A 13,672-nucleotide genomic window follows, 5' to 3' on the forward strand; every position below is an offset into this window, starting at 1 on the left:
TTCAAGGCGTCTTCAAACTCAGAGCAAAGTCAGAATCTAGTGAAGAAGAAGCACAGAAAGAGCCAGAAGATAAAACTCAAGGGTGAAATATTAAAGGCATTTACTAATAAAAAGCCATATTGTCTCTGTCAGTGAAGTGGTTTAAATGTCTGGTCATGTGATCCGTATCTTGCACGTGTGCGTGGGTGGATGGATGGATGGATGGATGATGGGCTTGAAATACGATTAATTGAACGGCAATAAATTACCAGGAATGGTAAAGAAGGCGAGCGAGTCAATAATAGCGACAGATATATTTAAAAAGCTGCAATAGTTGCTCAGAGACTGGAGACAGATATTAGATACAAATTCTAGTAGGGCTGGGCGATAAAATGATAACGATATGTATCGCAATAGACACATGATCGATATCGATAAAAAATGTGCTCGATAAAACGTAAAACGTTCGATATTTTTTATTCTTCGTCAGAAGAGAACAGAGGTTGCAGAGCAAGTTTGGTTGCATTAACAAAGGCACTCGCTCTCTGGTAACCTAGCAACGTAGTGACACGCTAACAGCCAATCATGTAACAGTATCAAGTTTGGTTGCACCATATCGTTGTCTCGTGCTGGTCTGCTGGATTCCTCTTCAGTAACCGGCGACTGATAAGCAGAAAATGAGCCGCAGCAGCGAGCGAGGAAATTGTAAATAAAAGAGGAAAAGTCAGCTCGCCAGTAGGGCAGTTGTTTATAAGTCTGACCGTAGTCACACCAACGTCGTCATGCAAGACGTTTATGTTTATATTTAACACTGCACTATTTTATTACACTTTATTAAGCATTTCTTACATTTTCTTTCATTTCTCACCTTAAATGTTAAGAGATAATAGTTAAGTGTTCATTGTGACTTTAGACTTATGTTTACATTATAATTATTGGAGTTTTCTTGGTTGTTGACATTTCTGTTTTAATAACTGAGGGGATTCTGATCAGAGGAAGGTTATGTTTAAAATAAAAATGTTTAAATGTAATATATTTTTCTCCTGGTCCTTTTTAAAAAAAAATGGGTTCTAAAAATATCAATAATTATCGATATCGACCGATACGAAACACTGATATTGTGATACAGTTTTCAGCCATATCGCCCAGCCCTACATTCTAGTGTCCCGGGGTGTGCAAACATTTGCACTCTACTGCATGTACTGCATTAAAATCTATTACTATTTAAGCGACACGTAATTCCGCTACAGTCATGAATGACTTTATTAAAGAATTAAACGAGGAAAGTAAGAAGGCGCAATGTGAATACAGACACGAGTGATAAGAAAATGTTATGAACGTTGACATTAACGTGAAACACATGATCATAAGGCACGAAGGTATCAGAAAGACGTCAAAAAAAAAAAAACATTTCCGGGGATTAAAATGTTCGACTTGAATCGTGTGGAGTCTATGATTCATTTGGAGCCGTTTTGAACGAGTCGTCGTATGTGAACGGAATTGGAATAAGGAGTTAATGAATCCAAATTATTTTGCAAACCAAAAATTAAAAAAAATAATCGGAATGTAGAAAAACTAGATATCACCAATGACACTCTGATCAGAGACATTGTACTTCTAAAGAAAAATACTCCTGAATCATTTCATGAATCAATTCAGTTCATTAAATCAGATGATTACAGTGAGTCCTTTAAAGATTCATTCTTTTGGAAATGAGCAAAAATGTAATGATAATTCTAACGTCAGCATATAATAAAATTATATTAATGCAGCATATAATAAAATAATGCTTATTTGCTATTTTAAGTTGAAGTGATTTGTTGGGAGTCATTTGAGTCGATTCATGCGTTAAAGGATTCGTTCGACTTGAATCACTCATCTCTGCTCCTCCACTAGAAGCTTTCATGAATCAGCAGCTAATCAATGTTACTTATTTTGGGAGCTTTATTTAATTCAAGGTCAACCTCGTATTGCTTTTAGCTGTTGTCTTCTTTACATTTGCATATCCGATCTGATCCTGTCCGTGCCTTAACGAGGAAAAACTGCAGCCTGAGCCAAGAAATGCAGATTGTGCTCAACTCACGAGGCTTCTATCAATTATTTTATTCGGTGTCTGCTGAAAAATAAAGTGACTTCACGCTGTGAGTATGCAAGAAGGGGTGTGTGTATGTGTGTGTGTGCGAGAGAGAGAGAGAGAGAGAGAGAGAGAGAGAGAGAGAGAGAGAGAGAGAGAGAAAGCGTGAGAGAGAGAGAGAGAGCGCGAGAGAGGTAGAGAGAAAGAGAGAAAGTATGTGTGTGTGTGAGAGAGAGAGAGAGAGAGAGAGAGAGAGAGAGAGAGTGAGAGATAAAGAGAGTGCAAGAGGGTGTGTGTGAAAGAGAGAAAGAGTGCATGAGAGAGAGAGGGAGATTAAGACAGGCAAACTGAAAGGGAAGATGAAGTGAATTTCAGTTTTGTGCTTGGTAATATGACTGATCCTGTCTGTTCTGAAGGATTTTAAGTGTGTGTGTGTGTGTGTGTGTGTGTGTGTGTGTGTGTGTGTGTGTGTGTGTGTGTGTGTGTGTGTGTGTGTGTGTGTAAGAGGATTACAGTGCTGAATAAAAAAAAATAAAATAATAAAAATTACTGTAGTGCAATAGTGCCACCTACAGCTGCCATGGACGTATGTGTGCTCTCTCTCTCTCTCTCTCACACACACACACACACACACACACACACACACACACACACACACACACACACACACACACAAGAATTTGATTCCACAGAGGAAATATAATCTAATTCAGGGCACTTGATACTCACATCGTTTTATTTTTAGTTTATATTACTTCCAGTATCAGTAGGTTATTTTTAAAACCCCTGAAAATTTACAAGACCAAAGTGTCTCACACAAAAGACATCTGTCTGCAGTCTCTATGTATGTAGACATGGATGCAACCACACAAACACACACACACACACAAACGATTCAGAGAATAAATCGACTCTGTACCGTCATCGTCACACTCCTCCAGGGGTTTCTGGGGCTTGTCCAGGCACCGGGGGTCGATCCACGACGTGGTCTTTGTGTTGTGGCTGAAATGCAAAAACGTACAAGAAAGTGTGGAGACTTCACACAACACCACACACTACAACATCGAGCCTAAACACACAGCTTCACACCAGAGACTTTAACACTTAACACATCTAATACACATCTGTTTGTATTTTTAAAGAACTCAAACAACTGGCTCTAAAAAAATCTCAGACAGAGAAATAAATAAAAGCTTGTGTAGTCCAGACATTTCTTGGGATGATGCAATAAGTCAGAAATCTGATCTTCCCCTGAGATTCTGTTCTCCCGAATGATATTATGGGAAGAAATCCAGTTTTTTTCCCCCTAAAAGCAGGAATGAATTTATTTGTTTTAAAAAAATGGACGGTGTAAAAAACAAACAAAACAGACGTTTAATCCCTAAAAGTAGACACTTTTTTCCCCATATTTCCATGAAATCATTAAAAAAAAAAGTTTTAATATTTGTTCTACTGGCACAATGAAACTAAACTAATGAGCTAACGGGATGGATGGATGATGAATAATAAATTAATTTAATAAATAAATAAACAGACTTTTAAAATAATTAAATCGTCATTTTTTGCTTAAATATATATTTAAACCAGCCATATACTTTTAATTATTATTTTAATTTATTTTTTATTTTAATAAGAATTGAGAGTAAGAAGCAGGTACAGAAATGCACTGATATTAAAACTGACTTTGTTTCCGAACCAATTGGTTGTTTTAATAACCGAAGCTTTAGCTTTAGTTAAACGCCAGGTTTCTCCGCGATAAACCGTGAGCTCGTCAAGCCTTACGCTCCGGTTTAATTCTTGGTGTCATCGATCGATCATCCTCATTAAACAGTTTAATTATCTCTCAGGGTTGCATGATATGGACCGAATGCGATGCGCTGGATTAAAAACACATTAGCGAGTTTCATTACTGCAGAATTTCCACCACCCTATTAATCATATTTGAACGATTCCTTTCGTTTCTTCAGTTGTGACGCGAGATCTTCTTCGCGCAGTTGAACTCGGTTTGCACGGTGTGATGCTGCATTTATTCCCCACTGATAAACATTTCCTTCAGCCTAATGAGGTTCATATTTAGCATTTAAAGCAGTTAAAGTTACTAGTGAGAGCGAGAGGATGAAGTCTGACACGAGTAAAACATTCCTTACTCTATGAAGTAGACCTCTCCGTTCTCGGTGTAAGCCATCTCCCAGTTTTCGGGTAAAGGGCCCAGCGGGTCCTCGTCCGCAGGGTGACTGGGGTGTGTGTGTGTGTTCTGCGTGCTCTCCGTGGTTGCCGTGGGGACGCTGTTGTACCGGTGAGACGGTGCGAAAGGGTGGACAGACGGCTGCTCGTCCGGTTCACTTGAGTCTCCTGCACATGTACACACACACACACACACATATGGGTCCAAAATCAGACTAAATCCATTTCAAGTGTAGCCCTCATACACACAAACACACACACACACACACACATACAAACACACACACACACACAAAGACTTCCTTGATTACAGACGTGTGTCTTTTCAGTTCACCTCTATCAGGCCTTGGGGGTGGGGCTCACTTAACAGCCCCGCCTCATCACTTCCTGACCCATCTGGGGTGATTCAAAGCTGTTTACACTTACAGTATCTAACACCTACATGACTGTGTGTAACTATCACACACACACGCTCCTTTGCATGCTCCTTTGTTTGTTAAGCAATCTTCAAGTTGCTTCCTAACTTCCACATGGTCAAGCGTTCTCCAAACCTGAACTCTAACTGTTTTTCCCCGTCGCTTTTCTTCTACAGCACAGCAAGGGAAAATGTCCCAACACCTTCACAGGTGTTGTGGAGCTCATGTGTGAAAGGGTCAGAACTGGTTCCCAGCAGCTGGTTTAATGTTCTGGCTGATCGAGGCAGATCAACAGATAAATAGTCCAGTGGCTGAATATTAAGCGTGACATGTAAATACGTTTTAATGAAGCCTGCCTCTCACTCACATCCCATAATATTCAGACTGTAGCTTTATTCCGGCCATGTCAGCCAGATGGCGCTGTTTTGCCCGTCTGTCTGCCTGCCAACACACTCACACACACACACACACACACACACACACACTCCCGTACACCTCACCTGTGAAGCTGCTGTTCATTTCAGGAAGCTCGTCCTCATCCTCTGTGTCAGTCGGGGCTATTCCAGCATTCTGCATCTCATTGTAAGACTTTGAGCGGCGGGGTGTGGTCTCCTCGGGGCGGGGCCTGTCGTTTGGCGACGCCTCTCCGCCAATCACTTTAGCAGCAGGGGGCTTGCTTGACGGTTTGGGTGTTCCATAGTAGTTACCTAGGCAACAAGGGCATATCAGGAGTGATTCCAGGAGGAGAGAGGAGTGTGTGTGTTTGTGTGTGTCTGGACAGAGGAGGTGAGTGAAATCGAGGAAAGATGTTGTGACGTCTTCAGGAAGAAGAAGAAGAAGAAGAAGATTTTTAAATGTATATTAAAATAAGATTCTGGATATTTTAGTTCACTTGACTTTGTCCTTTAACTCATCATACACTCAGGTTGAGTGTGTGTGTGTGTGTGTGTGTGTGTGTGTGTGTGTGTGTGTGTGTGTGTGAGTGTGTGAGAGAGAGAAAGAGAGAGTGCGACGGAGTGTCAGTCAAATAAAGTGAAATAGTGTGTGTGTGTGTGAGAGAGAGAGAGAGAGAGAGAGAGAGAGAGAGAGACAGAGACAGACAGAGAGAGAGTGAGAGAGAGACAGAGAGAGAGGCAGAGAGACAGACAGACAGACAGACAGACAGAGAGAGACAGACAGACAGAGACAGACAGGGAGAGGCAGTGAGAGATACAGACAGAGACAGAGAGAGAGAGAGAGAGAGAGAGACAGACAGACAGAGATAGACAGACAGACAGACAGAGAGAGAGAGACAGACAGACAGACAGAGAGAGAGACAGACAGACAGAGAGAGACAGAGAGAGAGACAGAAAGACAGACAGAGAGAGAGACAGACAGACAGAGAGAGACAGAGAGAGAGACAGAAAGACAGAGACAGACAGAGAGAGACAGAGAGAGAGACAGAAAGACAGAGACAGAAAGAGAGGCAGAGAGAGAGAGACAGACAGACAGAGAGAGAGAGACAAACAGACAGAGAGAGACAGAGAGAGAGAGAGAGAGAGAGAGAGAGAGAGACAGACAGACAGAGACAGACAGACAGAGAGAGAGAGACAGACAGACAGAAACAGACAGAGACAGACAGACAGACAGAGAGAGAGAATTAGTGATGAAACAGTGTGACATGACCAGGGTTTGTCCAGTAAACCCAGCATGTGTGTTCTGGCCACTTTGTTCCTTCAGAATAATCTCTTATTACATACGCAGCTGATTTAAGCCTCTTTCCTCATCACATGTACGACACATTCAGACAAAGACCAGCGGTTTAAATAAACCAGCTCCTGAGGTCCGGCTTCCTGACAGTGTTCTGGTTTACCTTCGTAAGAGCCGATCTCCAGAAGAGTCCCGCTCTGCTCCAGCTTCAGGAACTCCTCCACCGACAGGAAGTTATAATCGACCCCAGGAACCTCTCCGTCACGAGGAGGACGGGTCGTACCTGTGTCCAGCAGAAACACGCACAGGTTAGTGATTAGATTCCTAATAAGCGCAATGAACGTCAAGCTCCAGATGGCAGGAAAAAAGAATCTCCCTGAAGAATCACAGAGAAGGTGGAGGTGACGAGGTGGAGGAGAGGAGGTGGATGTCGCGTAAGGCTCTCGCATCGGGATCCTTTCATTAACCCACACAAAACCTCACTAATGAAATGACAGTTCATTTAAATACAGTGGCATAATTACTTTATTATTATTTTTTTTTTTAAATAAGAAAAGAAAGGCTACAAAATACAAACTGCTTCAAACTCCTGATATTTACTCCTATTACTGAATAATTAAACGGATTCGTTATTTTAGTGCTTTTATTTAAGAAGAATTATACATTGTAATTTAGAAAGAATGAGGAAAAGATAATAATAATAATAACAACAATAATAAAGTAATATAGTTATAATAATATTAATAAAGTACTACTACTACTACTACTACTACTAATAATAATAATAAAGTAATAATAATAATAATAATAATAATAATAAAGTAATACTAATAATAATAAAGTAATAATATAGTAATAATAATAATAATAATATGTAAAAAAATAATAATATATAAATTAACCACAAATGCTGTTTTTCCCCCAAATGCTATTGTGTTTTTTCTTTTTGATTAAAAGAATTTAAAGAAAGAAAAATATTTATTTAAAAAAAAAGGAAAATCATGAATAATAATTAAAAGGTTACAGTAAAAAGTTGCTCAGTTATAAAAATACCAAAGACGTGTGTAGAATTCAGAGGAAAGTGAGATTTCTCAGCTCTATTTCAGACTCGGACGCTCAGCTGGGGAACGTAACCCCAGTGCTTCAGTGTTTAATGGCTGTGTTCATTACAGAGAGGTTTAGAGTTCAGCTCATGGTCCAAGCTCAGCCTGCTGTTGATGAGTGTGAGTCCTGGAAACGAGGCTGAAATGATTTACAAGCTGCTGTTTTGGACCTTACTCATCCTCTAGAGTCCAGGTTTGATGTGTTTTCGGTGAGGATCAGCAGCACGTTCCCGGATTAGAGCCCAGTGAGCGTGTGAATAAAGAGAACAGAACCAGACTGCAGAAGCTGTGAAGCCACAAGACAGCAGAGTCCGGCCTCGCTACACTGGGGTGTGTGTGCGTGTGTGTCTGTGTTTGCGTGTGTTTGTCTGTGTGTGTGTGTGTGTGTGTGTGTGGGTGTGTGTGTGTGTCTGTGGGTGTGTGTTTGTGTGTGTCTGTGGGGGGGGGGGGGGGGCGGACACTATAGACTCAAAATACACAGTTATGGAGGTGAAAGCAGACATTTTGATGCACCAAGTCAACCAGACATCCTCTAATAATCCAACTTTATTCAATTTATTAACGTGCTTGGACACACATCCACGCTCACGCCCAAGCTCACACCCACACACGCTCACACGCTCACGCCCACACACGCTCACACACACGCGCGCTCACACACACACGCGCGCTCACACACACACGCGCGCTCACACACACACGCGCGCTCACACACACACGCGCGCTCACACACACACGCGCGCTCACACACACACGCGCGCTCACACACACACACACGCGCGCTCACACCTCTTTAGGAGCTCAGATGTCTTCTTATTGACAGAAATTCATAAAGCTGAATTGTGTCAAACTCCTGTGTCGTGTGTGTTCACCAGCACCGTCCGGTTTATTTCACTAAACTGAACGGAGTAGAGCTGTGAAGGCAAACGCCAGGCTTTAGTTCAGCAGCTCGTATGATCTGAACACACACAACACACACTGATGTAAACGAGAGAGTACACACTGGCTACGGGGAGAGGAGCGATCAGTGAGCAGAGCCGTTTCACAGACGTGTGGAGATTTATTTATCTGATTATTTATCTGATTAGTAAGAACGACAGCAGAAAACAACAGAACAGATAAAAAGAATAAAGAATAAAGAAGTTTTAAGTGAACACCAAAGCCATATGTGCTATAACTAAAACACAGTCAATAACTACAGAACCATTTAAATCCATCAGTCTGTCAGCTGCATCTGGTAGATTTCTATCTATTCATCTGTTCCATCCATCCATCTTTCTCAGGTAGGTCTACGTTTCCTCCATTTTTCTATCTATCCATCCATCCATCCATCCATCCATCCGTGTATCAATGCGATCCACCTGTCCATCTGTTTATCTATCTCCACTCATCCATTCTGATTTCTATCTATTTATCTGTTCCAGCCATGCACCTATCTATCCAATTTATCTGTCCATCTGTTTCTGTCTGTCTGTCTGTCTGTCTATATCTATCCATTTTGATGTCTACCATATCTGTACCATCCATCCATCTTTCAATCTTTCCAACTATCTATCTTTCCATCAATCTATCCATCTATCTTAACATCTATCTTTCCATCTATCTATCCATCCATCCATCTATCTATCCATCCATCAGCCAGTTTGTTTGCTACACTGATTCTAAATGAATACAATTTAAAATGTAAAGAACTCAAAACTCTATGAAATAGAAGGACTGAACATTGGGTTTTTATTCCCCATCAAATTTTCCGGCTATATTTTCCCCTCCAAATGGAGATGTTCTCTAAGTTATTTTTATTATTATCGAAGTCAGCTTCGACTCCTGAGTGACGTGTTGAAAAGCGTCCTCCGGATCCACAGCCGTGACTGTAAGCTCGTCGGTGTCAGGATCACTGTAACGTATACACCCAGAGAAGGGCAGTCTACACTAACACAAACATGTCCTCAGCATGCTCCTCCCCCTTTTATTCCTAACCTAATTAATCCAACATCACACTATATATATATATATATAAATATATAAAATAGAACCTGGGCTGTGAGTTTGTGGCGTTCCCAGCTTCCTGCTCTCATCACAGATAAGAATACGACTCTTCATCTCTCAACCGCGTGACCAGTCAACTCTGATAACTCAGTTTTTTTGTTGTGTCCTGAACACGTCTACAACACAGAGCAGGTCACGTCAACACAGAACGGTCGACGCTCCTGTATCGTAGCTTTTGGCCCCAGGCTCCTTCACACACGCTCGTCTCGGCTCGACGGAGCGTGCCGTGAGGTTATAAGATGATTACTGCAGCTCTGAAGCTCATATCCTGGACTTTTTCTCATTCAGGAAGCACAATGCTGTGATATTCGCTTTAACGTGACTCACAGCACAAAGAAAAACGATCCCCAAATTTACGCCGGCTGTGTTTTCGTGTACTTCGTCGCACACGGAATACTGTTACGGTCAACATTTTGAAGATGATCAAGCCCAGTTACCTTTACAGCACTGTTTATAGTTACTCCTATATTTTAGGTTGCCACATCCCCAATAATCCACAAAGCATGAAGACTCTCTCATGGTGGATTTACACTAGAGACTCCTTCCATAATCGACTGAATCGACTGATGAGCGACAACCGTATGCGTGAATTAGCAGTTACTATAGAAACAATATCCATTGGACGGTCGGATTTATTCCATATTACTATCATTTTCTGCTTCTGTTCGTTTATAGATGTTATCGAACAGCCTCTGAGTGTTCGCTTGGACACTCGCGTCACGTGTGGTGTCTCAACGGAGCTTTAAGAGAACAAACTCCAACAATCCGATGCAATAAGTCGGAGCAGCTGTCATGGCCTCTGGTAATCACAGCACACACACCAGTGGGGTGGGAAGTTCAGCAGAGACACCACTACATGACTGCTAGGAAAAACTTTCCTCAGGGGACAGTGTGTGTGTGTGTGTGTGTGTGTGTGTGTGTGTGTGTGTGTGTGTGTGTGTGTGTGTGTGTGTGTCCATGTGCCACATTCAAATGCCAAATCAACTCGAATGTGTAATCTGGCAAGGAAAGAAACCCAAGAAAGAGCACAAAGATTTATAACTGTTGCTCTAATGAAAGTGAGCCAAACATAATAAACTAGTCGCACATGCGTCCAGCACCCGAGTGCACCTGCTGGGAGTCAGAGTCTGGGCACTGGGACAGAGATAACACACACACACACACACACACACACACAGTGCTGTAACTAATCCCATTTTCCAGACTGTAATAAAGCGACAGTGCAGGAATGAGTGTTATGCAGAGTGTGTGCAGAGTTCATTAGCCCCGCCTACACATTGTCAGCTGTTCTTGTGTCCCAGTTGGTCAAGAACTCAGAAAGTTTGTGATGTCATTCACATTTCTGGCATACTCATACCTGTGGAAGAGCTCTAAATGCTGAATCTTTTATAGTGCAGCATGGTGTGCGCATGCACACACACACACACACACACACACACACACACACACACAATACGGGTCAGTGATTCAAAAGAGACATGGACCCTGTAGCAAAAAAGCAAAAGACAAAAAATTCTCAATACCTAACAAGAGTTTATGACTCCTACATCACCACCTCCTCTATATGGACGGACACACACACACACACACACACACACACACACACACACACACACACACACACACACACATTTAGCAGACACTTTTATCCAGAGTGACTTACATTTATTTAAGTTTATACAACTGAGCAATTGAGTGTTAAGGGCCTTGGACAGGGGCCCAACAGTGGCAACTTGGTGGACCTGGGATTCAAACTCACGACCTTCCGATCAGTAGTCCAACACCTTATGCACTGAGCTGCACTGAGCTAACACACACATACGCACACAAACAGCATGCTACTAGTCTCTTTGTGTCTACTGTGGAGTTTTCCCACTTTGTTTAGAGTTTCAGTGAATCAGCGTCAGCAGCACAACTGAACCATCATCCAAAGTTCATCACTGCTACACAAAATCCTTGCAAACACACACACACACACACACACACACACACACACACACACACACACACACACACACACACACACACACACACCACCTTCACCTGGCTTTGTGATCCTATCTTTGTTTCTTCCCTCATTCCCTCGACTGATTTAAGATGAGTGTGTCATTCTGTTAGGTTTCTTATCGGCCCTAATTAGGAGACAACCGAGGGACTGAATTACGCTGCACTCAGCCTTTAATTTATTTACCCTCCATCTCTCGTACGCTCGGCAACATTATCTCACACACACACACACACACACACTTATGTTACGCGAGGTTACACGGGGTTACACAAGGCTACACGAGCTTATGCGAGGTTACACAAGATTACACGAGATTACACGAGGTTACACGAGTTACACGAGATTACACGAGGTTACACGAGGTTGCACGAGGTTACACAAGGTTACGCGAGGTTACACGAGGTTACACAAGGTTACACGAGCTTATGCGAGGTTACACAAGTTACACAAGGTTACACAAAGTTACATGAGGTTACACAAGGTTACACAAGATTACACGAGATTACACGAGGTTGCACGAGTTACACGAGATTACATGAGGTTACACGAGGTTACATAATGTTACACAAGGTTACGCGAGGTTACACGAGGTTACACGAGCTTATGCGAGGTTACACAAGTTACACGAGGTTACACAAGGTTACATTAGGTTACACGAGGTTACACAAGGTACACAAGATTACACGAGGTTACACGAGGTTACACGAGGTTACACGAGGTTGCACGAGGTTACATAATGTTACACAAGGTTACGCGAGGTTACATGAGGTTACACAATGTTACACGAGCTTATGCGAGGTTACACAAGTTACACAAGGTTACACAAAGTTACATGAGGTTACACGAGGTTACACAAGGTACACAAGATTACACGAGGTTACACGAGTTACACGAGATTACACGAGGTTACATGAGGTTACACGAGGTTACATAATGTTACACAAGGTTACGCGAGGTTACACGAGGTTACACGAGCTTATGCGAGGTTACACAAGTTACACGAGGTTAAACAAGGTTACACAAGGTTACACAAAGTTACATTAGGTTACACGAGGTTACACAAGGTACACAAGATTACACAAGGTTACATGAGGTTACACGAGGTACACGAGATTACACGAGGTTACATAATGTTACACAAGGTTACACAAGTTTCACGAGCTTACACAAGGTTACATAATGTTACACAAGGTTACACAATGTTACACAAGGTTACACGAGGTTACACAAAGTTATGCAAGGTTACACGAGGTTACATAATGTTACACAAGGTTACACAATGTTACACAGGGTTACACAAGGTTACATAATGTTACACAAGGTTACACGAGGTTACACAAAGTTACGCAAGGTTACACAGGGTTACACGAGGTTACACGAGGTTACGCAAGGTTACACAAGGTTACACGAGGTTACATAATGTTACACAAGGTTACATGAGGTTACGCAAAGTTACACGAGGTTACGCAAGGTTACATAATGTTACACAAGGTACACAAGATTACACGAAGTTACACGAGATTAAACGAGGTTACACGAGTTACACGAGGTTGCACGAGGTTACATAATGTTACACAAGGTTACACGAGGTTACATAATGTTACACAAGGTTACACGAGGTTACACAAGTTTCACGAGCTTACACAAGGTTACATAAATTTACACAAGGTTACACGAGGTTACATAATGTTACACAAGGTTACACAAAGTTACGCAAGGTTACACGAGGTTACACAAGGTTACATAATGCTACACAAGGTTACACAAGGTTACATAATGCTACACAAGGTTACACGAGGTTACATAATGTTACACAAGGTTACACGAGGTTACGCAAGGTTACACGAGGTTACGCAAGGTTACACGAGGTTACACAAGGTTACATAATGTTACACAAGGTTACACGAGGTTACACGAGGTTACATAATGTTACACGAGGTTACACGAGGTTACGCAAGGTTACATAATGTTACACAAGGTTACACGAGGTTACACAAGGTTACACGAGGTTACACAATGTTACACAAGGTTACACGAGGTTACGCAAGGTTACACGAGGTTACATAATGTTACGCAAGGTTACACGAGGTTACACAAGGTTACACGAGGTTACACAAGGTTACATAATGTTACACAAGGTTACACGAGGTTACGCAAGGTTACACGAGGTTAC

The 13,672-nt window shown here is 41.9% G+C and overlaps 1 protein-coding gene across 8 annotated transcripts in view; it reads right to left on the reverse strand.

Annotated features, from left to right (window-relative positions):
• Positions 1-13,672, reverse strand: part of magi1b (membrane associated guanylate kinase, WW and PDZ domain containing 1b) — a 120,708-nt gene that overhangs the window by 43,824 nt on the left and 63,212 nt on the right. For all 8 annotated transcript variants that reach the window (XM_047808864.1, XM_047808847.1, XM_047808845.1 and 5 more), the window contains exons 3-6: positions 6,506-6,625; positions 5,154-5,360; positions 4,201-4,405; positions 2,973-3,055 (exon numbers count right to left, since the gene is read on the reverse strand). In XM_047808864.1, coding sequence (XP_047664820.1) covers positions 2,973-3,055; positions 4,201-4,405; positions 5,154-5,360; positions 6,506-6,625 — 615 coding nt within the window. The remainder of the gene's footprint in view (positions 1-2,972; positions 3,056-4,200; positions 4,406-5,153; positions 5,361-6,505; positions 6,626-13,672) is intronic.

This window comes from Tachysurus fulvidraco, chromosome 2, assembly GCF_022655615.1.
Source record: "Tachysurus fulvidraco isolate hzauxx_2018 chromosome 2, HZAU_PFXX_2.0, whole genome shotgun sequence".
In the NCBI taxonomy this organism is placed as follows: Eukaryota; Metazoa; Chordata; class Actinopteri; order Siluriformes; family Bagridae; genus Tachysurus; species Tachysurus fulvidraco.